At 43.5% G+C, this 22,686-nt stretch overlaps 1 protein-coding gene and 1 long non-coding RNA gene across 17 annotated transcripts in view; one reads left to right on the plus strand and one right to left on the minus strand.

Annotated features, from left to right (window-relative positions):
* Positions 1-243: 243 nt before the first annotated feature.
* LOC131579905 (uncharacterized) lies at positions 244-12,935 on the plus strand. The gene is made up of 5 exons (XR_009277783.1): positions 244-419; positions 1,105-1,171; positions 1,430-1,524; positions 10,229-10,399; positions 12,646-12,935. It is a non-coding gene; the product is annotated as an uncharacterized LOC131579905 (long non-coding RNA).
* Positions 4,116-22,686, minus strand: part of PKP4 (plakophilin 4) — a 66,961-nt gene continuing 48,390 nt past the window's right edge. For 7 of the 16 annotated variants that reach the window (XM_058840463.1, XM_058840461.1, XM_058840469.1 and 4 more), the window contains 16 exons: positions 22,127-22,682; positions 20,179-20,370; positions 18,489-18,699; positions 16,743-16,875; positions 15,477-15,690; positions 14,354-14,537; positions 13,929-14,046; positions 13,269-13,460; positions 12,954-13,127; positions 12,038-12,188; positions 9,870-10,065; positions 9,020-9,104; positions 8,786-8,912; positions 6,755-6,886; positions 5,976-6,049; positions 4,131-5,521 (listed from right to left, as the gene is read on the minus strand). In XM_058840463.1, the coding sequence (XP_058696446.1) occupies positions 5,270-5,521; positions 5,976-6,049; positions 6,755-6,886; positions 8,786-8,912; positions 9,020-9,104; positions 9,870-10,065; positions 12,038-12,188; positions 12,954-13,127; positions 13,269-13,460; positions 13,929-14,046; positions 14,354-14,537; positions 15,477-15,690; positions 16,743-16,875; positions 18,489-18,699; positions 20,179-20,370; positions 22,127-22,682 (2,991 nt within the window). In that variant the 3' untranslated portion in view covers positions 4,131-5,269. Of the gene's footprint in view, positions 5,522-5,975; positions 6,050-6,754; positions 6,887-8,785; positions 8,913-9,019; positions 9,105-9,869; positions 10,066-12,037; positions 12,189-12,953; positions 13,128-13,268; positions 13,461-13,928; positions 14,047-14,353; positions 14,538-15,476; positions 15,691-16,742; positions 16,876-18,488; positions 18,700-20,178; positions 20,371-22,126; positions 22,683-22,686 lie in introns of all 16 variants that reach the window. The other 9 variants (XM_058840455.1, XM_058840453.1, XM_058840454.1 and 6 more) reach the window with 8 other exon arrangements.

A 22,686-nucleotide genomic window follows, 5' to 3' on the forward strand; every position in this document is an offset into this window, starting at 1 on the left:
ATACACCGTTTTAAAAATTTTTCTTCCACCCTCTTTACTTCATTTCCTCTGTCACTTCTTATATCTTTAAAGAAGAACCTGTTGTGTATGGAAACCCTATTTATGTAGTACTTGTTGGAGCACCTTATTCTTGACAAGCAGCCCTTGGCACTACCTCAACAATGCCACAGCACCACCTTAGATTTGTAAACCAGATTTAATGATTTCATTTATTTAGACTTCTTTCTGTTTTCATTTAGATCTTTTACCTGTTGGAAATTATTACACTGGTTTGTCTGGGTAAGAAGAATCAGCAAGAGAATAATCCTTCTGTGGCCATGGGATAGTGCAGTTGAAATCTCTTGCTTTTCCTGCCATCCTCAGTCCCATTTCCCCATCACACAAATATTAGACTTCAGAGATGTTCATCTGATGCTGGGGTTAGATTTATTTTAATCATAGTAATTTGTGAATGTCTGAATTACAAATGAATTTATATTGTAATGGTTCTATGTATTTTCAGAATGAGTTTTTCCCCGTAACAGAGGCAGATGTGGGAAAGCCTGGGGACAGACACAGAATTTTAATTGTGATAAAGAGACAATAGTCATAGAAAATTTTCCTGAGTGTGAGAATACTTTCAGCATTCTGGAACTCTTCCTATTTCCTGGCAATTTCTCATTTATAATCTACATTCTACAGGCAGGTTATTAGCTGATTGCAAAGTTTGAAAAGTCACTTGGCAGGAACAAAAATCACCGTGTTCCCAAGCAGACTGTCTGCTCTAATCCAGCTGACAGCTATTAGCATAATTATACACCAGACTTAGTCCACATCTAAAACAAGCAGTTAGCATGCAGACATATGGAATACCTTCCTTATGTGTCATATTTTAAGTCTGATCTCTCTGTTGTTTTAATCTATTCCTCATGACTCTGCAGTATTTTCCCTTTTCTGTCTTATTTCCAGTATTGCTTGTTTTCAAATGTCAGAATTACTAAATTGTGGCTACTGATATAAACTGATACTGGTTTTACATCTGGCAACTGAATGGTGAAATACTACTGCTGTTTTATTAAGCTCATTGACAGGTAGGCAATACCTTCATTTTTCATCATTTTTCAGATGAGTCAATATACCTGGTTTTAGATGCTCCAGGAGCCCAACGGAGACAACAAATATTCTAGGGCAGGTATATAGCTTATTTTTTATTAATACATGCTTCAACTTCCCCCACCCTTGGTTTTATTTTCTGTTTTATGGTAGTTCAGCACAAGTTAATAATGGTAGAGAGATCATCTGTGTTAAGTGTCTAAAGCAAGGAGAAGTGAAAGCAGCCATATTTTCAGTGGGGTTCGTATTGATATAACTAGTGCATATAGTATGTATTTGACAAAATCTGGAGGATAAGTCTTGCTTCACGTCTGTAAAGCTTGCCTGTTTCTTGCAGGAAACCTGATAAGTTCAGGTCCTGGCTCTGATCCGGTTGCTTCTCAGACTAAAAGAAAGAGAAAAAGAAGTCTCCAGGCTGGAAGGTGCTGGAAGGTAAGGGGCAACATTATTAAGCAGAGGAACCTTACTGGCTGATTTTAATTACAGATTTTTATTTTATTTTATTTTTTGTCACAGAATGACTAAAAAGATACACCTTTGGTATCACGTTTTATCCACCTGAAGTGCCCAGGTTTAAAAAAGTATTGCCGGGCAGTGGAATAAGTGGGTAAATTCTAAAGAATAAGGTTGTAACATACTTAGACAGAGGCCTTTGGAATTTCATCCTAATGGAGATCAGTTTCTTCTCAAAGTGCAGTTGCTTTTTGGCAATGAATAGGCAGAGTTCATTCCACAGTCTTTCTGACTTTGAGTCCTAGCTGGAAATCAGCGCATTACAAATCCTGCTTCTTGTCTTATTCTTTTACATATAATTCGTATAACATTGAACAGACCAGAAGATGTTGTTGTATTGTTTCATACAATAAAATGGTATGTATAAAGGTATTTGCTAATATCTGGGGTGCCCTGAAGCAGTAAGGAGATATGGTGCCTGATAGCGTTGGCCTGCTCTAGGAGTAGTGCTGCTCAGTGAACCAGCTGACCCTGACAAGCTGATGCAGCCCCTCGGATGTCTGAGGAAATGCTCCTGCTGCAGTCTCCCAAAGGGACGCCTGCTGTGTTTTATACAGCACTGTCCATTTCTACTGGAGTGACAATGAGCGTACTGCACACTAAGTCTTCAGTGACATGGCTCATACAAACAATTTACACAACAGTTATTCCTTGTCTGTGGAATGTAGTTAAAAACAAAAAGAGTGAAATTGAGAAAGAATATTGAGGAATTAATCACATTGAGGCAAGCTCTACGGGGGGATGTGAGGACAAGTATCAGAACAGGAATACTTATCAGAGTTTTAAAAGGAGAATGCAACAGTTTCTTCACAGATACCATCATATACCATTCCATTGTTGAACATGTCATACTGAGTGTGATAAACAGAGAGCTTTTGGTTTTCTTTCTATGTTTAAAGCATTTCTTTCTGTTAAAACCAAATGAAAAGTCAATTCAACTCCTACACATTATTTAAAGATACTGGGAATGCTGCCACAGAATGAGGGCAGGCAAGTTAATGTGGACGGCTGAAATGTTGTTTGTAGTCCTTCTAAACACAACCCAGGACTCAGCACAGCAGTGTTCCCTGGGCAGGTTCCCTGGGCTAGTAAATGGCAAAAATAGAAAATTCCTGCTCCTGTGGTTAGTCTGCAAAGTGGGTGTAAAAAATGCAATGGGTGCAGCAGCAGAATAAGCAGCAAAGGCCAGCACAGCTGTCAAACCACCCACAGGTTACTGTCCAACCACAACCATCCTGCCACGGGAAGAAACAAGGTCGACCTTCCACATTATTTAATTGTGATGTAATTATCAACTCTACTCTGAATTAAAATGCCATAAACCAAGCCAAATAAATATTACACTTTTTTTTATGGAGCAAAAACCTTAATAGGAACAAAAAGAAAACTCATATTTTTTGAAAACGCATGCATCTTAAACTAGTGAATGCGCTGTAAGTTGTATGCATCTCAATACAAAATATGTAGAATCTCTAATAAAGTAGTGATGCCTTTGGATAACAGAACTCATGAATATCACTTTGATGCTAATTGTGAGCTATGGGAACTGACAATGGTCAAATAAGAGACTTTTAGGCTTCAGGCATTAGCTTGAGCCTGTGTGAAACTAATTCTCACTCTGGCCTGAGAAATCATAAGGAAGAATCCAAACAGTCCTCGGAGAAGGAATACCTTTGCTGGTATTGTTTGGATCCTTGTTGCTTACTTGCAAGAAACAGTCAAAGGGTGTAGTTCCGAATTGTCCAGTGATGGTGATATGTTGGTTTAATGACCAATGAGAGTTTTACCTCTCGCACCTGTCTATAAAAGAAAATCAGGAATAATAAAACTGGCTCTCTTGTGCAACCCAGAAGAGAGTCAGTGTTGTGCTTCACCGTTCCTGGTGTGGCAGTGAGCAGATAAAGAACCTTGCTGCAGATTTCTGCCTTCCAGGCAGACGGTCACTTTTCCCCCCTCCATGGTGGTGTTTGCAGAGGTTTCCAAGTGGGGCAGCCAGCACTGAGTCCTTCCCTCACCTTTACCTGATGGCCACAAATGAATCCCTGCACTCTGTAATGGGAAATGAGCGACTTTCCAGCACGTCTCAGTGACAGCTTTCCCCTAGTGCCTGCTGTTGTTGACAGCTACAGGAATCCACTTGTAGCTACTAAGTCATGTTTGCCTTGTTTTTAAAAAAGTTTATTAATGTTTAAATTACCTTTTGTGAGAGTGGTAGTTTGACATTAATTGACATTTAGGGAAAGAAGTAAGAAAGTTAGTCTTTGATACAGTAACTCAAACGCAGAATGCATGCTTGAGTACCGTCCTTGGCTGAGATAGACTCTCTTCAAGTCTGTTTACTCTGATAGAAAAACTCATTAGCCTTTTCCCAGTGTTCTCAATCCTTCTTCAGGATACTGGAAACCCCTGAAAACCCAAGGAAAATGCAGTGATGCAGAGCAATCACGCTGGTTACAAACAGGGTACAGATAACAGACTGTACAGCACAGGAGAGTTTGTGATTTAGTTACTTAAAATAATTAAACATTTTTATTAGAAAGAAATCCAAGCAGAATATAGTCAGAATGAAGACCATCATTTCTAGGACAGCAAGGTGACCTCAATTTCCTTGAGAGAGCAAGGGGAGGGGTAGAGGAGTGATGGAAAGAAAACAGGCTAGAGTTCTGAAGTATCTTGGATAGCCAATATCAAGAGTAAAAACCCAAGTCTGAGGAATCTTGGTAGGAAGGTGCTGGATTTAGCACACTCTGGGCTGCCAGCCTGACACACTGGGGACGTTTCCACTGGAAAGAGCTGGGAAAATGGCCCAAATGTTTTGATATGTTTAACCTGCTAAAGAACATGCAATTAGACTTCATTTTCATGGTATTTGTTTCTGAATATCACACACAGAAAATAATGAGAAAAAAATGAACAGGGAACAGCTTTCCATGGATGAGACTTCCATATTTATTGTTATTCCATGTGCATAGAAAATGGCAGTGAAGTTCCTTATGAAATAGGCAGGGAATGGGAGAGACGTGGATATACTGAACTGGACTTTGTGCTTCAAAATTACACTATTCATTTTTTAAAGTTTGGGCTCTTTTCCTCTTAGAATTCATAACACTTTCTTGGTTTGGGGTTTTTTTTGTGCATGATGTTTCAAATTCCTTTTCCAATGACACACTGCATTACAAATGGATGGCACTTGAGACCAACGTGGCATTTCCATATTTACACCAATGAAGAAATTTACATGACGCAGTAGCATACAATCCTGACATTCAGTAATAGCAATAAAACAAGGGCAGCCATTGGATTTTTTCTGTACAAACTATCAGAACAAGACTTTTATTCACATAAAAAAAATCAGCTTTAATTTGCTCTGACCTACACACTTTCCAAATTCATCGTACTCAATTCTCAAACCTTTCATCACATCGCCCACACCCTCACCAGACTACAGGAGCTACAAGTAATGATACCTAACACCTAAGCAGAGCAAAACCATCCCTGCCAGCTTTTTTTCCTGACAATTCCTCACTCAAAAAAAAAATAAAAAAAAAAATCATCCTTTTTCCTTCTTTTCTTTCACTTTCACATTTCTGAACCAAAACAACACGGGGCCATTCCAGTCCTTCTCAAGCCAGACAAGAAGCACACTGGGTTTTTCTCTCTGGTGCTACACCCAGGAGTCAGGAGAGCCTGGGTACTGTTCTGCTCGGTAAGAAGATCGTCTGGTGGAATAAAAGTCTACATAATTGGTGCTTGATTTCAGTCCATACTGTGTGGTGTAATCTGAAGGAGCAGGAAAGTGAACTCGATCATCAAAGTAAGGGTCCTCGTAGCTGTGTGGGGACTGCAGGTACAACCGGTAGGCATCGTAGTTTTTCCTGGTGGTATCTTCTTGGCTGTAGTACAATTGCTGATGCTGCTGGTAAAATGATAGCAAAATAAACTTGCAAAAATATAATTAGCAGAGAAAATACTTTTCCCAAGTGCAGCTCTACCCATGATAGTAATGAAGCTTTCAAATCTCCATGAACTGTACCCAGAGAAACGGAGGAAATGCCCAAGTCTGCTGTGTGTCTCCTCCTACCTCATTCGAAGGGAGTAACTCCAAAAGTGCACAACTTTAGAGCTCAAGTGCACTAAGTACAGAACCTGGCCATACCTACCAAAACCAGCCCAAACCCAACTCAATTCAGAAAAGAGGTCTCAGATCCTACTGTAAGAAGGTGCTATGGAACCAGCCAGGCTCCAGCAACCCCGAGGCCCCGGCAGCTCAGGGCACTGAGCCCACGACTGTGGGAACAGTGCACGTGCCCAGAGCCCCAGGCTGCCCGCTGAGCCCTGGCAGTGCTACCCAGACACAGCCCTGGGCTCACCTGCAGCCGCCGGTTCTGTTCTCTGGCTGGTGAGGAGTAGGAACTGATGTAAATTGGTGAAGCTTTGCTGGAACCTGGAGAAAAAAGTTTAACGCATAAGCTTCAGTCTTTATTCATTCAGCTTCAAGTCTATTGGTTTTTATTTTACCTTTTAAGTAGTACCCATACTATTAAATCTGCTGACTTCAGTACCTACTAATGATATAGTGTAATAACAGAATGAAGGCAAATGTTGTCCCTCAGCAGCAGTTACAGTGAAGCCAGGAGGCTTATGTTGCTGTTTCTCATTTTACAGACTCAAAATCTTTAAAGGAAGGAGTTTCCTTCTCTTTGGTCAGTGTCATCTGTTGGTTTGCTACTTTTGTGACACAGTACGAGGGAAAAGAGAGATCAGAGAAAAAATGAAATTTTGGTATAATTTAGTAATATAATAATATACAACTGCACATTAAAATTTATAACATCATCATCATAATATAATGTACATAATAGTACAATTTTCTGTACTAGTATTTTAAATAAAAATAAGAATTCCAACTGCCTCTCACGTCAAAATATAGACAGTATCTGTGTTTACTCTGGTACTGGGCAGTTTTACAGAGAACAGTAGAGCCAGGTGCCACCCTGCCCTGTGCCACAGCCAGGGAATACAAGGAATGGAAATGGAAAGCAACAGTTGGCAATGACCAGCCCACTAATGCAGTTGTCTGTGTAGGACTGTGAACTCTTCCCACAAGGAATTGCTTCCTGTTCCAGAAGATGCTCAGCTGGTCTCTTACCAGTGTAGATGTCTTTATGTGCAATGACATCGCCCTGGCTACTGTAATACTGCATAGAAGGGTGCGTCCTGTCGTACTCGGAGCGAGGCTCTCTGATTCCCAACAAAGCCGGGGACGAGGACGTGCTGCCAACTGATGGGAAAAGAGAGGGTCTCAAGGTTGACAACAAAAGCCTTTTGCACACCCAGCCTTCCTCACCAGTTCCTGCTCCAAGGATGCACAACCAGGGGGTGGGTAAGGATGGAACAGCTGAAGCTATTCCTGGGTGAACAGCCCAGAGCTGCCAGTGGTCACTGCTCTGTGGTGCTCACAGGCAGACACAGGACTTTTGTGATGCTCACAGCCCAGATATGGGACCTTACCATGCCTAGGACATCACCTGTGTGGAGGAAGATGATACTCTGCTAATGGTGATGGTCTAAGGCCACTCTGTCACTTGTCCAGCCTAGCTGGCCTCAGTGACCCCTGGATACACAGGTGAGTCCTGGGCATGGTGTGCTCTGGGAGGCCAATGGCCATGGGGGATCCCAGCAAGGGATCATTTTGTGTTCGTCAATAAGCAGCTGAATCTCAACTGCAGTTGTAAGAAGTTTGTTCTGCTAAATCCTCCCTACAGATCACTCGGGCTTTGTTGGCTCAGAAGGACTCCAGCAATGGGAGAAAAATGCTTAAAAAAAATTCTAGAAATTTTGCTTCAAAATATTCATTCAATGATAATCTTCTTCCACTGATGTGTCTGTTACATCATAGCTCAGAATTCTGTGGAATTATGGATAGTTTAACTACTGGTATTTTCCTAGCATTTTCATGGCTAAATATGTCATGTTATTACAATTCTGATATGGGTCAACGTAATAATGTGTGTTTTAATAATGAAGTGACTGTAACAAGAGCATTCAGATTCAGGCCAAGCATATCTATTCCAACAGGCATCTGCTATTCCCAGAACGGTGCTGCACAGCCCCCCTGGGGCCCCTGGTGGGCCTTGCACCAACTTCCACTGACTCCCTTGGGCTTGGTCATGCTCTAGAGCAGGAAAGCAGACACTTCCTATTAGGAATTTTTACTAAACTGCCTTTGAAATACAACATCCTCTGAATATTAAATTAGACCTGCTCCTCTATTTCCTATTTGTCATTCAAAGAACTGGAGTAACACAGTTGTTCTGCTGGTGTATCCTGGGAGAGAAAGCGCTGAGATAGAAATTTGACAGCTGGTGTCAGGATATCCCTTTACACTTGGGTAGAATCCAAGCACTCCCTGAGCCTAAGCTGTGCTGGCTTCCTTGGGTGGTGAGAGGAACTCTGGCACAAACGCCACAACAGGTTTACTTCCTGTAGGAAAATAAATCCCTGGTGGAGTCCTTGTTTTTCAGGTCAACCATGTCATAAAGGAATGTGTGGGGGTTGTTACTTTTATATAAAGAAGTACTGGTCACTAATTTTAGCAGTCACAGTAAGTAGGTATTTCTCAGTATTAACAGAGACCTGCTCTAGATAGTCTCTAGAAGACTAAACTGGGTAAAATAAAATGCCAGATAAAGACAAAATAAAGGCTTCAGGTAGGATTTGTATCAGCTGTCTTGAAGATTTAAGTCCTAGCAGTGAAGACATTGAAGGAAGAAAGTTGAGAAATAAATGAGGAGGAGTCAGAAAAGTACGGTTTTGAGGTTGGTTGCTCATTCTAAAGGGAACATGACATAGTTGGGAATGAAAATGAGCTTCTCCCTGTGGGTGTGTTGCTGTTTACGCTGCCAGGTGCCCATGTTCCATGAGGCCACTCCACAGTCCCCACACAGCACAGGAGGAATGGCTTTGAACAGGGAATGGCTGGTAACAATGTCCAGCTCTATTCATTGAGGATTTCACTTTGCAGGAACAGCTCAGAGAGCACTCAGAGCATGTGAAGTACTTTGCTCAAACACCACAGAGCAACAGCCTGACCTCTGTGTTTTAAATGGGATTAGTACCAAATGTAGAGTTAAAAATGTTTGAGTTAAAAACATGTGACAGCAGGTCCCCTTCACCCTACCTGACTGACCTGACTGCATGACAGGTGACATCTGCTGATTGGCTGTGGATAGAGAAGGATGGGATTTGAATCTCTCTCGTTCCAGTGTTGATACTGGTGTAATAAAGTGACTTTGATTCCATCCATCCTGTGGAGTGACAAAAAGAAAAACACACCAGAATAAATTTCAAGTTATAAATAAATGAGGAGTTTTTGTGGCACTGTTTTCCAGTGTAAGCTAATTTTACAATTTACCTTTTTGTAAATGCTCCGTAGGTCTCGGTACTGCCACAGCGTGTTCAGTACCTGGGCTGCCGCCTTGACAACCTTCAGTGAGGACCTGAGGAGGTGAAAAATATGGCAGTGTTAGAAAGCCACTGAATTCCACTTCGAAAGAACAGTGTTCCTAACCTTTGCAACAGCCTGAACCTGCTGCTGTGGGGCAAACCAGACCCTGCATCACCAGCGTGAGCACAGCCACGCCAGCAGCCTCACCCCGAGAGGGGCTCCTGCTACCCCATCCCCCAGCCACAGGGGCCTCCTGCTGCTGACCCAGCACACACTCACAGGTTTCATTTCCACTAGACAACCACGGTGCCAGCAGAGAACTCGTCTGACAGCCTCCTCAGAGCTCTGGGCAGGACCAGCTCCCCTCAGCCAGCCCTTGCTTGGCAATGCTGCTCAAGGGTGTCCCCCGGGCCACCTTCTCCTTCCACTGACCAAAGGGCTGCACTGGGTACAATTCACAGTTGCTGGGATACCTCCTGACAAAGGTGCTCACGTAGTCTGACGTGGAAAAGCTCCAATATTTTATTAATCTTGTAGGTGTTGAAGAGGTGACTGGTTAACTCATTTAACCTGAACAGGTCCCATGACCATGGTTACTGTGAGCAGCTGTACAAGCCTCCAGAAGCCTGGGACAGAGAACACTGCCCAGGACAGTGGTTCTGGTGGTTCCTCCCTCCCAGTGAGACTCCAGGTGACAGCTCCTCAGACCCAGACTGCAAAGGCAGATCTTTTTTTCACTCAAAGAAACATTTCCTGCATTCTTAAGCATTTTAAATGGACACAAACAGCCCAGGTATGATCTTGGCTGCCTACTTGCCTGTCACCTCTTCCCTTCGTTATGTTGACCAGCTTCTCTATCCCACCGGTGTCAGCGAGGGCCTTGGCATTCTCCATGTTCTTGCTGGTGACCTCGTGCAGGGCGCAGCAGATGGCAGCCACTGTCTCGTCCGACAGGATGCTCGGCCCGTTGCCCCCTGGCAGCCGATTGACCAGGTCTCGCATCGCGTATTTACCTGGAAACACACCCACAGAAACAGGTCAAAACCACAGGACTCAGCCTAAAACTGCAGCTGAACGCAGTGAGAAGCAGCACAGTATCAAAACCTGTCAAGAATTCGCATTTCACATAGTCAAGAGAGACCACGTAACAATTTCTGAATTTTTTTTCCCTTTCAGCTTAAAAATGTGAGAAGCTGAATTTTGCACTAAAAGAGGAACAATTTTAAACAAGAATTACTTGGAGAATGCAGAACTGTTCAAGGAAAAATGTTAGGCTGCTTATTACGATTGACAGAGCAGTGCACATTGCTGGGCTTCATCTAGGGGAGGATTAAAAGAATCCTTACAGTAAGTGGGAATTTTTTATTCTGGGTGTTCTGTTCACCTTGTATGCTACCTGTCAGCTCTGCCAGGCTCCAGTGGCTGACTGATGCCAGAGATAAGCTGCACACAAGGGACAGTAACTAAGATAAGGTCAAGGTTTCTTCCTGTTTGGGCTGTACTGTTAATTGAATGATTAATAGATTTTATAGCAGACATGTATTTGTACATAACAGTGAAAATGAAGGAGCATTGCCCAAAGTCATTTGCTATCTATTTGTGTAATGTGCCTGAGAGGAAAAAATAAACAAAAGGGAATTCTGCAGGCAAAAGGAAACCCACTGGAAAACTATCCCCACAATGCTGTCTGCAGCAATACCCCACCATTTCTAACCCCCTAGCTCAGCCACATGCTGCACGTTTCAACATATATTGTGATTTGCTGGAGTCCTCATCTCTCATTTCCTTCAGTGAAATGAGCCCATTGTTCCTTTCCTATACCAGAAGAGAAGCTCCTAAAAAGGGTTTCTAGCATGGGGTAGCGCACAGCTCGCCTCACATCCCACAATGTTTTATCCAGTGGTCTGTTGCAGAGCGTGTCTGAGGCCAGAAATTCTTTCAGAGGTATATCTTTGACAGGGAGAGGGAGGAGACAGAGGACCATTCCCAAACTGAAAAGTTTTGCCAGGAATAGAAGAAACATCCTGACAAGAGAATATCACCTGAGTGTGACCTGCACAGGGCTGGTGCTATGGAATAGGATTCTCTCTTTACACATTTCTCATGTGTAGCACTTGACTGCAGGAAAACACACTCTGAATGCCCCAGATGGAGAAGCTTCAGAAACAGATAACAAAGCTCTGTATTTCTCTTTTTGAGAATAATGATCCTCCTGTCTCTATGAACAGTTTTTATATCCTTGACCCCACAATTCTACACATAGAAAATGCTTTTGTAACAAAAGTTAGACTTTTTTATATCATGCCATTTGTTAATAGGGTTCACTGAAGCTATAGCAGCCTGAGGCTGAAGCATGTTCAACACTAAAAGAATGAGAAACCTCAGGGCAGGAAAGCTGATTATTATTTTGTTGGGTTTTGTTTAATGTTAAGTAAGAATGGCACAGATTAATGCTTAAAGGGTTAAATATTAGAAATGACAATTGAATTTTTTTAGCAAGCACTCCTGTTGATTACTTAGTTCAGCAAAGACACAGATGCTGCTCTGTATTTGTGTTTTCCTGGAAATATTTTACCAGGAGAAGATTTCTTCCCTCTCTTCCTGTCCAAGATTGTTAAAAAAGCACTGCTGTTGTGGCAGCAGAGCTGTTCCATCCCCCGGGAACACGGGGGAGACCTGCACCCCCCAAGCAGGGAAGCACTGAGCTCCAAGGAAGGAGAGCTGTGTTTCCATCCCATTTGGCACTGGGGGTTCTCTGTCTGGTATGGCTGACTCCCACCCACAAAAGGTGGCCAGCAGCAAACTAATGTGGCAATATTGCTCTGGAAAGCTGCTGCTGTCAGGAGGACTCCTTTACGTGACACAACCGATGTGGCACAGGAACATCAAGTGTGCTGTTGCCATTAGTGGAATCTCTCCTTGGGTTTTCCATCCAAGGTCTGACACCTGGGTGCAGGTGCTCTCCTGAGGACGGTCTGTACGTACCAATGAGCTCCTTGTTGCGGACGTCTAAGGCCATGTTCCTTAAGGCAGTTGCCACAGATGACACCACTCTGTCATTGTCCATCCTCAGCAGCTCCACGAGGATGGGCAGCCCCTTCTCCTTCCTCACCGCAGCGCGGATGTAGGCTGCGAACTGAGCAGAACCTCAGTTACCTCCAGCCCACCACATCACTGCCACTGGAACCCTCAAGCATGTTTGGTCATTTCCAATAAAAGATGACATGTTTGATGTGTGCTTTTTCTGTGACTATGAAGAGCTGGCTCTTTGCCCTTTTTCACTCATTCCTCTTGCAAAGAGAGAAAGTATTCGAACAGATGATGATTATTGAAAAGGGAGCAGGGGGTTTTGGTTTTGTTGTATTTTTTTTTTTTTTAAATACCGATTTCATAACAGTCAAACTGAAAAAGGCTTAGCTGGCTTGCTGCAAGCAAAGGAAGCAATTAATGCTTGCTGTGTTTTTTAATTTCTCCTTGACAAATACATGACACAATATAGACTTATCACGTGCTGCTTTTGTAGCACATTATATGCAATGGCAGGAATGGATGGAAACAAGGTAAATTTATGTGTCCTGGTCTTATTTCAACAGCACCTTCCCACCAGAATTCACAGTTAGAAGATGCCAGAAGATTGTTTTGATCTGATACGCACTGGAAAAAGCTTTTACTGTTTATTTAAAATAAAGGCCAGCTTCCATACGGCTCTTGTTGCCCCTGCTCTCTGCCAAGGCTTTTCAGTGTGGAAACATGACTGCAGCAGGTGAGCACTAATGCACAGACAAGAGGGGAATGCTCAGATGCACACGAGAAAATGACAAGTCCCCTACAAACACACTCCAGGGTCTTACTAGAAAAAAGGGCTGGACTACAAAGAGAGAAGGAGCAGGAATTCCCATACCTTCCAATTGCCTGCAGAAAGGTTCTGGAGTGATCCTGCAGAGCCCTCCAGAGTGGCTGGGTTGGAGCTCTCTGCCAGGAGTGTCAGGTATGGCTTCACCACCGATGGGTGCCAGAGCATCTCCACCCCTTTAGGAGACTTGGAAAATCCCGGGATAGGGCCAACTCCATCCCACTGAGAAAGGAACACAGATTTGTAACTGGACAAAACCTCTATATTGTCATTCAATGTAGGTTTGTTTTTGTCAAGTTACGTCCTCCCCCACCGTGAGCCAAACCCCACATGAGGTATTTGCAGTACATGGAAAATACAAACCTGATCCTCCTGGGAAGTTTTTTTTTTCTTCTTCTTTTTTTTCCCCCAGCAGCTTGGCTCTGAGTCTTTGCTGGGTGACTCTTTTCCCAACAAGTCATCCAGTTCATTGATTCCCAGCAGCCGTGCCTGAGGTACCTCCAGTTCCAAGCGGTAGGAAAGGTTCCTCAAGGTGCACACACAATTCTCCACAGTCTGAACCAAAACAGAGAGACACCATGTCACCAGTTCTTCCTCACACAGACACAAACCAAACAAAACCAGTTCAGTAGAGGAGAAAAGACACTGGGAGCACAAGTGCTAAACTCTAATGCTGGGCCTTGGGCTGTGTTTTGGCTGCTTCTCTGGGTAAATGAAATCTCTCTCAAATATGACAATTTTTATAAGAGTGGTCTCTGCTAAAGTGGCTTATTCTTTAGTATTCTGAAAATGAAAAGCATAAGAGTTTATTATTGTTTTACTAAGAAACAGATACTGCAGCACTGCTGAAAACAAGAGGAGACTGTGTTATGCAGCTGAGCTTGGCTGTGCCTCAGTAACCTGGGGCTGGGAGCAATGCCGGTTGAGTTGAGGACATCACCATGCTCAGCTGAGCTATACAAAGCTCCAAGATCAGACACACGGGTTAGCACTGAAGTATCAGTAGATGAGACGTGCACACACCTTGCTGTCATAATCTGAGGTGTTCACACAGGTGTGGATCACATAGAGCAGCGAATCGACCAGTCCTTCACAGGACCTCATCTGCTTTCGTGCCTCTTCCCCAGCGGAGCTCAGGTTCCTGAAGGTTGGAATGACAAAGGAACACGGTGTGTGCAAGGACAGACAGATAATCACTTATTAGCCAGTTTACAGAAGGTTTTTATGCAGCTGATTGGTAATTGGTTAGCAACTCCTAGTGACTAACTTGGTAATTTTCATGTTTTTCTATTTGGGAAAAAAGGACAATTGTAAAAGCTGTCTACATGATAGAACTCTGTAATTTATAGACTAAAACGATTCCTTTGTCTTTAAAATTACAATACGAGAAAGACCTGCTGGATAACATGATTTCTCTTTAAAAGGGAGTATTCTAAAATAGCAAATACCTCAGGCATCCTGTTGTATTGCGCAGAACAAGGGAAGTCTGAAATTTAATTTTATGATCATCATCAAAGGAGGAGCTGTTCCATCCCGAGTGGGGCACTATCACAGTGTTTGTCAGCGTGGACAAAGCATCTCTAATGATTGTCATCTTCACGGCATCACACGAAGACAAGTTCCAGAGAACTCCTTAGAAGACATTTCCAGAGCAGTAAAGTCAGCAGAGACTTAGCAAACAAACATGAAGCAACACCGACAACTTAAAAGACAATACAACTTAAAGACATACTTTAAATATGTGATGCGATTCTGGAGCAGGCAGAAGGTGGAGAGCCAGCATCCAAAAAGGAGGAAAGCAAGGTGAACAAGGTGAACAGTGGAAGAGGGTATGGCTTTGGTTGGATTTTTTTCCAATAAGGATGGCCTGCCCTGACATTCCTGCTACCTTGCACTCTATACCAGGGATGTCAGGTACTGAGGAGCAGAGCTGAACATACAAGAAGGGATGTAAAAATCCCACAGACACTTTCTTCCTGGAAACAACAGCAACAAGTCCAGAGCATGTCCCATCCATCCATCAGCCACAGGGAACTGCTATCCACCTTCTATCCTCGGGCAGAAATCCCTAGTGCCCTGCCTGGCAAAGTCTCCAAACGTGACATTCAGATACAGAAGTATGAAATCTGACATAAATTACCAGCAGAACTGTATATACAAATAACATGCTGAAGACAGAATTGAACCTTCTTTTTCATCATGAAAGACAGATTAAATACCTTTTCTGAAGAAGTCATCCTTGATTATAATTCAGATTAAATACCATACACATTATTTACATAGTTTGGATCCATCTTATGAATTCTGCAAGATCTTATTTAAAACAGTTGTCAAGAAAAGATAATAAAAGCTCATAATAAAAGAAATGTTCAGAATCAATAAAGAAATACCTGCTGTGTGTGCAGGACACTTATATGAGGGAAAATCCACCCTAAAGTGGAGCTTTAGTGCAACTACCTCAGTATTCACTTCTCCCAATGACTCTACACTCTGTGCTGTTTTAACTGATCAAGATAAGTGTCCAGGAAAGCTTGCATTACAGCTCTCTGCTAGTTTCCCTTCCAAGCTTACCTGTCACCAGCTCTTTGACCTCAGCATCGACAGACTTCCTCAGCAGCCGCAGAAGGGCAGGGATCCCTCCCACATTCTTCATGGCTATTTTGTTCTCATCAGTGGACTTCCCATAAACGAGGTTCCTCAGTGCACCACAGGCATTCTTCTGAACCTCCAGGACTCTGTGATCCAGGAGATCCACCAGGTGCTTGATACCTCCCAGCCTACAGACCTGGAAAGTGTAATGTCAGGACCATCAGCACCCACTGATCTCAGCCACCTCACTCCGCAGATGTAAAAGGCTTTGTTTTTATGAGAACAGTACTTTCCATTCTACTTCCAGAAGAAACAGCTGCTGAACCTTATTGACTTGAATGCTACATGGGACTGAACCTCCCCCCCACCCCATTGCAATGGCTGAGGGTCATTTTCAGACACTTGCTGTGTTCAGAGAATTGTTATTGCATCAGTTTTGTTTCCAGTTTTAAAATAATTTCCTATACCCCAGAATAACTTTTTAGGGAATATTGGAGATAAGAGCTGATTATCACTGTGATCGTCACCATATCATCAAAACCACCTTTTCTTCTCCCAGCAACAGTGAATTATGTTTGGGCTATCTTCTTACAAAAGTTGCACCAACATTTAACTAACATAAAATTTATGCTGAAAATAACATCTAGCACACACACATAGGATGCAAATGAAAAAGCAAATTCCCTCAAATCAACAGCTCACAGCTGCTTTGCAAAAACAGCAGGTCTTCGAATGCAAGGTTTCTAGAAATTTCAATAATAATCTGAATGTTCACTCATGTGTATCCTGCCCCCACATCACCGTGACATAAACAGTTTCCTCTACGCTTCTCCAGGGTTGCACTGTTTCCTTTGCCTGACAGGTCACGCAAAGGCATCACTCTGATGCCTTAAAAACGCCTTGATAAAAACCATTGAAAGCTCTCCAGAGCTCCTGGTTGTTCTAGTCTCAAGTCACCAACAGGTTACACAAAGCCAGGCTCTGGAAACCTACTTTAGAGTTCTGCTGCATGACACAGCTTCAAGGTAAAAGATTTCCATAGAATTTCCATGCAGCTCTTATGACAGGAAGAATCTGAGTGTGTATAATAACTCACCCTCAGGCACTTCAGTATTAGCATCCACCTGGTACACACAGGAACACAAGAGGGTCACAAATACTGCGTCACGATGGAAAGAAAGGGAAGAGGCAAGAGGCCCAGTTTTCCTGGTACTGTTGCCCTGGCAGAGCAGCACAAGCAGCACCTACCTCTGTTTTCACTTTGTTATCCCCAAAGCAGAGGTGCTGCAGATAGGCAGCTGCGTTGGCCTGCACTGATGGGAACTGGTGCTGGAGCATGTGAATGACCTCAGGCAGCTCTGGATCTCGCCACGCAAATTCCCTTCATTGGACAGCACACGGAGAGAAGGCGTTACTCACAAACTATGGGGATTTACTAAGCACAAACTGCAGCAGCTTAACGGCTTTCCAACAATTTCAGTTTTGCTCTGGAGTAAGAGGGCTAGAAGGAAAACCATAATGGGATAACAGTGGGTCACATCACCTTTTAGTCTCCCAACTGGAAAAGGATACTACATCCAATCTGCTTCAGTTGGCTTATGGACCACACAAATATGAACAATCACTAAAGTAACACCAACTCAAACAATTCAGCGTACAAAAAAATCTCCCAAAAATTATATATATAATGCAAAAGATACCCCCTCAACAGTGCTGCTTAGAGGCATCATTTCCATACAACGTTTTTCTCTTAGTGTTTAACGTTCTCCCTAGGCAGAAGCCAATTATACCTCAACAAAACCTGCACATCCTGAAGTGTTATTGTCAGGATGAGATACAGGATGTTTGCCTGATTTGAGTTATTCAGGGATTGTAAATTTAAAATCATTAAAGAATATCTCCTTCATGAAACCTCAATGATTTTGTGCAGACCAATCCTGGAAAAGTCATGAAACATGCCCAGTTTGCATATTTAGAAACACAGTCATTAATATTTGCTAAGCTATCTGCCTTCTGTAAAGGAGGACCAGGGGCACATAAAGTATCTTAAGCTTTCCCAGGCTCAAAAATCCAAGTAAACAAAAAACCCCAAAACAAACCCAAAACCAACCTCCCCAAATCAATCAATCAATCAATCAATCAATCAATCAATCAATCAATCAATCAATCAATCAATCCACCCCACCAAAAATCCTCAAAAAACAAAAACCAAAACCAAAACAAACCAAAAAAACCCAGCAAAGTACGTTCCAAGAACAGTAGCTGGGAAGCTGCTCCGAGACTAACGCTGGCTTGGCCATTCAGGTCTCCCCAGGACTCACAGTCACACAAAAGGGAAGCTCAGGTCTGTGCCCACTTTGACAATTCAGAGGTTTATTTTTCCATACTAATGATAGGAAAACCCTAGAGGAAACTGGCTTTCTAGTAAAACTAGTCACTGACTCTCATTCCAGAGTGGTGCTTCCTAACAGCCCACTCTGAGGCTGTGTAACAGGCTCCTCTGCCACAGCCTGATATATCACAAGCCCACGCTGTGCACAGACATCTACAACATCAAACCACTAATTATTGAGAAATGTGTGTTCGCTTTCAAAATGGCACATTTATAAATAGTCTTAACACTTACTTTGTTTTGAAATTTAAGCAGGCTGTTCATAAAAATATAATTTAAATAAATTAGGTCCGTACTTTTGAATTTTCAAGCCCTGCTACCCATTCATATAAAGAGAAACCTCACTACAGTGTTACAGGGTACTAAAAAATATTTGCAATTATCCAGTCAAATCTCATCCAAGTTGTGTTTCCTGTAATAACTTCTCCATAAAAACAAACATGAAAGAAAAATGTAACAATACAGTGCATAACAGCTGCTTTTTCTCACTGCAAGGAGCAGCCCGTGTTTACTGTTTTGGCAATGAAGGTAGAGCTGTGACTCAGCCACGGAGCCGCGCCGTGCAGGGTGTGCAGGGAACGCCCTGCCCTGGCTGCACTTGCCTGGGGTCCTTGTGGATGCTGTCGATGGAGGGTGAGCGCGTGGTGCCGCCGTCGGGTGCGGGGTGCAGGCGGCCGTAGCCGGGCTCGGGCAGCCGGAACGGCAGCGCCCGCAGCGGCTCCGCCAGCGCGGCCGCCGTGGGCAGCCCGTAGGTGTTTCTTTGGTATGTGAGGGTGCTACGCTGGCTGGAGGATCGCTGCAGGTTACCCATGCCTAGGACAAAACAGTGTCAAAACCAACCAGCTAACAAGTGCCTGAGGGAAGGAGTGATACCCACTTAACAGCACAAGCCAAAAAACATGGGTCTGGAAAATGCGTACTGTGCTCCACGTTGGAAGCTGATGTCAGACTTCACGGAGCAATTCCTCAGTGTCCCATGGAAATGGAGAGGTTAGTTACAGAATAAAAGGTTTGGTGGGATCAGACTTGTGCCTTAGCTTCCCTCAACAAGTATTTAAAGTAGTAAATGCATCCCATGCCAACAAGCAGAAATCTGGGCGCAAGTGCTTTCAAAGTTCATAACATCAATTCACCAACTGCACCCAAAAGAAAAAACAAGTAATCAAAAATTCGTATTGTTTATATGATATTTTTCTTTTCCTAACTCCATGTACACTTTCCCTGACAAAAGGCAACGCATGGATCATTGCAAAGATGAAGCTGAGCAGTTCGGGAACGAGAACATGCATCTCCCTATCTGAACAGAGCTGTTGTGGTGGCTCTTGTTTTTCCAAGGTAAGTGGTATTAAGTAGACAAGTAAACAATGAATTCCAGTTTCTGGCTATATTTCTTCATTGGCATATCCTGACAAACTCCATTTATTCTAGGCTGTGGAAGGCAGGAGAACTGCAAAAACCGGTGCCTCCTTCAGAACTCTGTTCTCTTGATATTGCAGTTCCATTAGCAAACATTAAAAAGGTATTTTCAAGTTTGTGAAAACGTGACATATGAATAGGATGGTTCTCTGTAAATACTTCCAGAGAGTTACTTAACTAAATCACTCTAAACTTTAAGAGTTTTTAAGAGTTTTGGGAAATTACTATACAAATTATTAATCAACCTTAAAGAACAAATTGCATTGCGATGTGCACTACATTTCTGCCTACAGAAAATAAATCCTAATCTAATATAAATAAATATTAATCTAATGCTTATGCTCTTCATAATAAACGAGTGGCACTTTTAAGTGCTAGAGGAATAGCTTGGTTTCAATAGACAATCCTCAGCTGTAGCATTTACCATTACGCTTTGTTGAGAAGTTGTGTAAAACAGCATTTTTACTGTGAAAGATGCGGTAGGTAATTTTAGTGGCAAGCTCTTGTTTTGCTGTACGGATGAATAAAAAAACCCCAAAAACCAACCAGCCCAATTCATAAGAGGGTGATGCACAGAGCATGCAAGAGAGGAAACAATATGTTCTGTGTGTCATGAATACACTTGTCTGGGATGTACCTGTGCCTGTGCTATCAAACAGAAAACACTCTGACCCCAGGCTGGCAGTGATGTATAGCCCCAGGCACTCCCTGCAAACATCACAAGAGCCTTTTAATTCCTGCAGGTTATTTTAAGTCCTTCACAGCTTCTGTCTGCATTAATTGATACCCCCTTGTTCTTCCTTCTGCACTGGCACTCCGTGTCTCCCCCCTGCTCCCTACGCCCCGCGGCGGGGCAGAGCCGAGGCCGTGACCCACCGGAGCCGGTGCGGAACAGGGCGGCCTGGGAGCCGTGGTGCAGCTCGACAGTGCCGTGGTTGGGGCTGCGGTACACGGGGCTGTAGAACGTCCTGCCCTCGTAGATGGGGGTGATGTGCATGTCCGGGGACACCGCCGAGCGCAGCTCCTGCCCCAGCTGGCTGTGCTGGCTCGCGTACGAACTCCTCAGGCCTGCAAGCAAGCACAGGGACATGCCTAGCGGCCCATGTTCAGCAGAGCAACAGAGCTGTCAGCATTGAACCTTTCTTCCTTTAGCCAAGAAAAGGTGTTGTTTGAACCTACCACTTACAAAGACTTATTCATTACATTTTTTGCATTATTAAGTGGCCCATACTGAAAGGCCCATACTGAAAGCAGCATTTCCTTGATGAAAATTTTGTCCATACACTTGTCCAGACAACTTGAAACTTTCCGACTTAATTTTTTGGTGTCGTTTACAGTCCAAACCACAGAGAATAAAAGCTGAGTCAACGTGTGGTGGACAGATTCAGCAATGACAGGGTAACTATGGACCTGACAGCAATCCTGTTGTGACAGAGGACACAGCCTTAAAGGGGTTGTAATCCTGAAACTGAAACAGTCCACAGCAGTGAGAGCAAACATCTGCTTGATAGTGGCAGCAGAAATGTAAGCACATAGAGAAAAATCTTTATAAAGGTTTAAATAGCCCATGATATGAGTATATATAAATAGCTATGCTGCAGCTGGATGAGTTTTTTTCACCTTGCTGTATATATTACACACATATATATATATAATATATATATATATATTTTATATTTCATTTAAAATGTATACAACTTTCTCAACTTTGGCATTACTACTGCAGGCAGTAAAACTTTGGCACTTATCAAAGCAAAAGAATATGTGAAATGAGCTATGCAAGAACAATGATTGAGATTACAGAAAAACTTCAAAAGTACAATGGAGTAGTGATGAGTAACCAAATGTATCCTTCATCTGCATATTCTCCCACCCTAAAACCCCAGACCTACTCTGCCACAATGTCTGCAAGGAAAGCTTTGGGCCATCACTAAGAAAACACAAGTACAGGTGGTGAGAACAGAAGGACTTGAGCATGCAAAGAGGGCAGCAGGGCCTTTCCCATCAAACTCATTCCCAGCCCCTTATCAAACTGGTATATTATTAAGTCTTGCAAACAGAGGCAAGGGAGAAGACACATTTTATCTTTTCCTGAGGGATGAGAGCATTTTGGAGTTTCCTGCACTATAAGGGTTCAAAAGAAAAACCAGAAATTGCCATCTGTTCCAAAGGGCACATGGTCTAATTGGAAAATCACCTTGTCTGTGCTCATTCAGATGAAGGTGAGAACAAAATGAGTAACACACAAAACTTAAAATGTGAAGTAACTGCATGTTAAAAAGAACTGCCTCTCAGAAGAATAGATTCTACCTTTAAGGGTTCTATTTTAAGCTAGTATTAAAATGGTTATCCTATATTTAACTTCAAGTATGAGATAGTCTAGAAATATTAATGGGAAAAAACCCAATATTCAGTGGTAATAAGTTATAAGTATATATATGTTACATTTTAAAGAAGGAACTAGACATAAAATTAGTTCCAGGCTACTACGTTTTACTTTATGTTTAGCCTGCACACACATTTAAATGTACTTTATCTCTGAAAATGTTGACATGCCTCTGTAAGACTTAGAATTTCATTTAGCAACTTAAATCATAGGATTTAATTCAATGCACAGCCAGCAATGAGTAATCATAAAGTCAGTATTCACGAGGAACTTGCGATTGACAGTGTTGGGCGTCAGTATTTACAACTGACCTGACACTGCCACGGCGATTGTGCCCCAACGCTGCAAGGTTTCACCCACGAGAGCAGGACTGCATTCTGGGTTTTCTACAGCTGTGGTGTGCGCTGTGCCTGAGCCGTGCCTGTGCCCAGTACTCACCTGTGAGGCTATCTGGCCGTGGGGGGACCATCCTCTCATAGATCTCGTACTGCTGTCCATACGGCTCCACGTCGTGAATCGGCCTCTGCAGCGTCGTGCCCAGGTGCTGCGGAACTGCCGTCATGCCAGAGCGCTTTGGGGAAGAGGATCCCAGCTGAGTTTGGGATGGAGAACCCACTCTGCTTTGCACATCAGGAAGGGCAAGAGGAGAGCCGACTCTGCCTGCTGCCTGGTACTGGGCAGCGCCGCTGCCGGGGTTTGCCTGCCGGGAGGTGAGCGAGCCAACGCGCCGCACGGCCGAGGGCGAGGAGGGTCTGTGCACGGCGTACGGGGAGCCCGCCCGCTGCACGGGCAGGGTGGTGGAGGAGTAGGCGTGGGACGGCAGGGATCTCTGCTCAGCAGCGCTGGGAGAGCCGTAGCCGCTCCCCAGAGACGTCCGCAGCGAGCCCCGCGCCGGGGACACGCCGCTGCTGACCACGTAGGAGGGAGACTGCGCTCTGGATGGCACCGAGCTGACCCGTCGCATCACACGGTTCGTGCTGGCATTTGCTGAAGGCTGT

This window comes from Poecile atricapillus, chromosome 5 (genome assembly GCF_030490865.1).
Source record: "Poecile atricapillus isolate bPoeAtr1 chromosome 5, bPoeAtr1.hap1, whole genome shotgun sequence".
NCBI classification, from domain to species: domain Eukaryota; kingdom Metazoa; phylum Chordata; class Aves; order Passeriformes; family Paridae; genus Poecile; species Poecile atricapillus.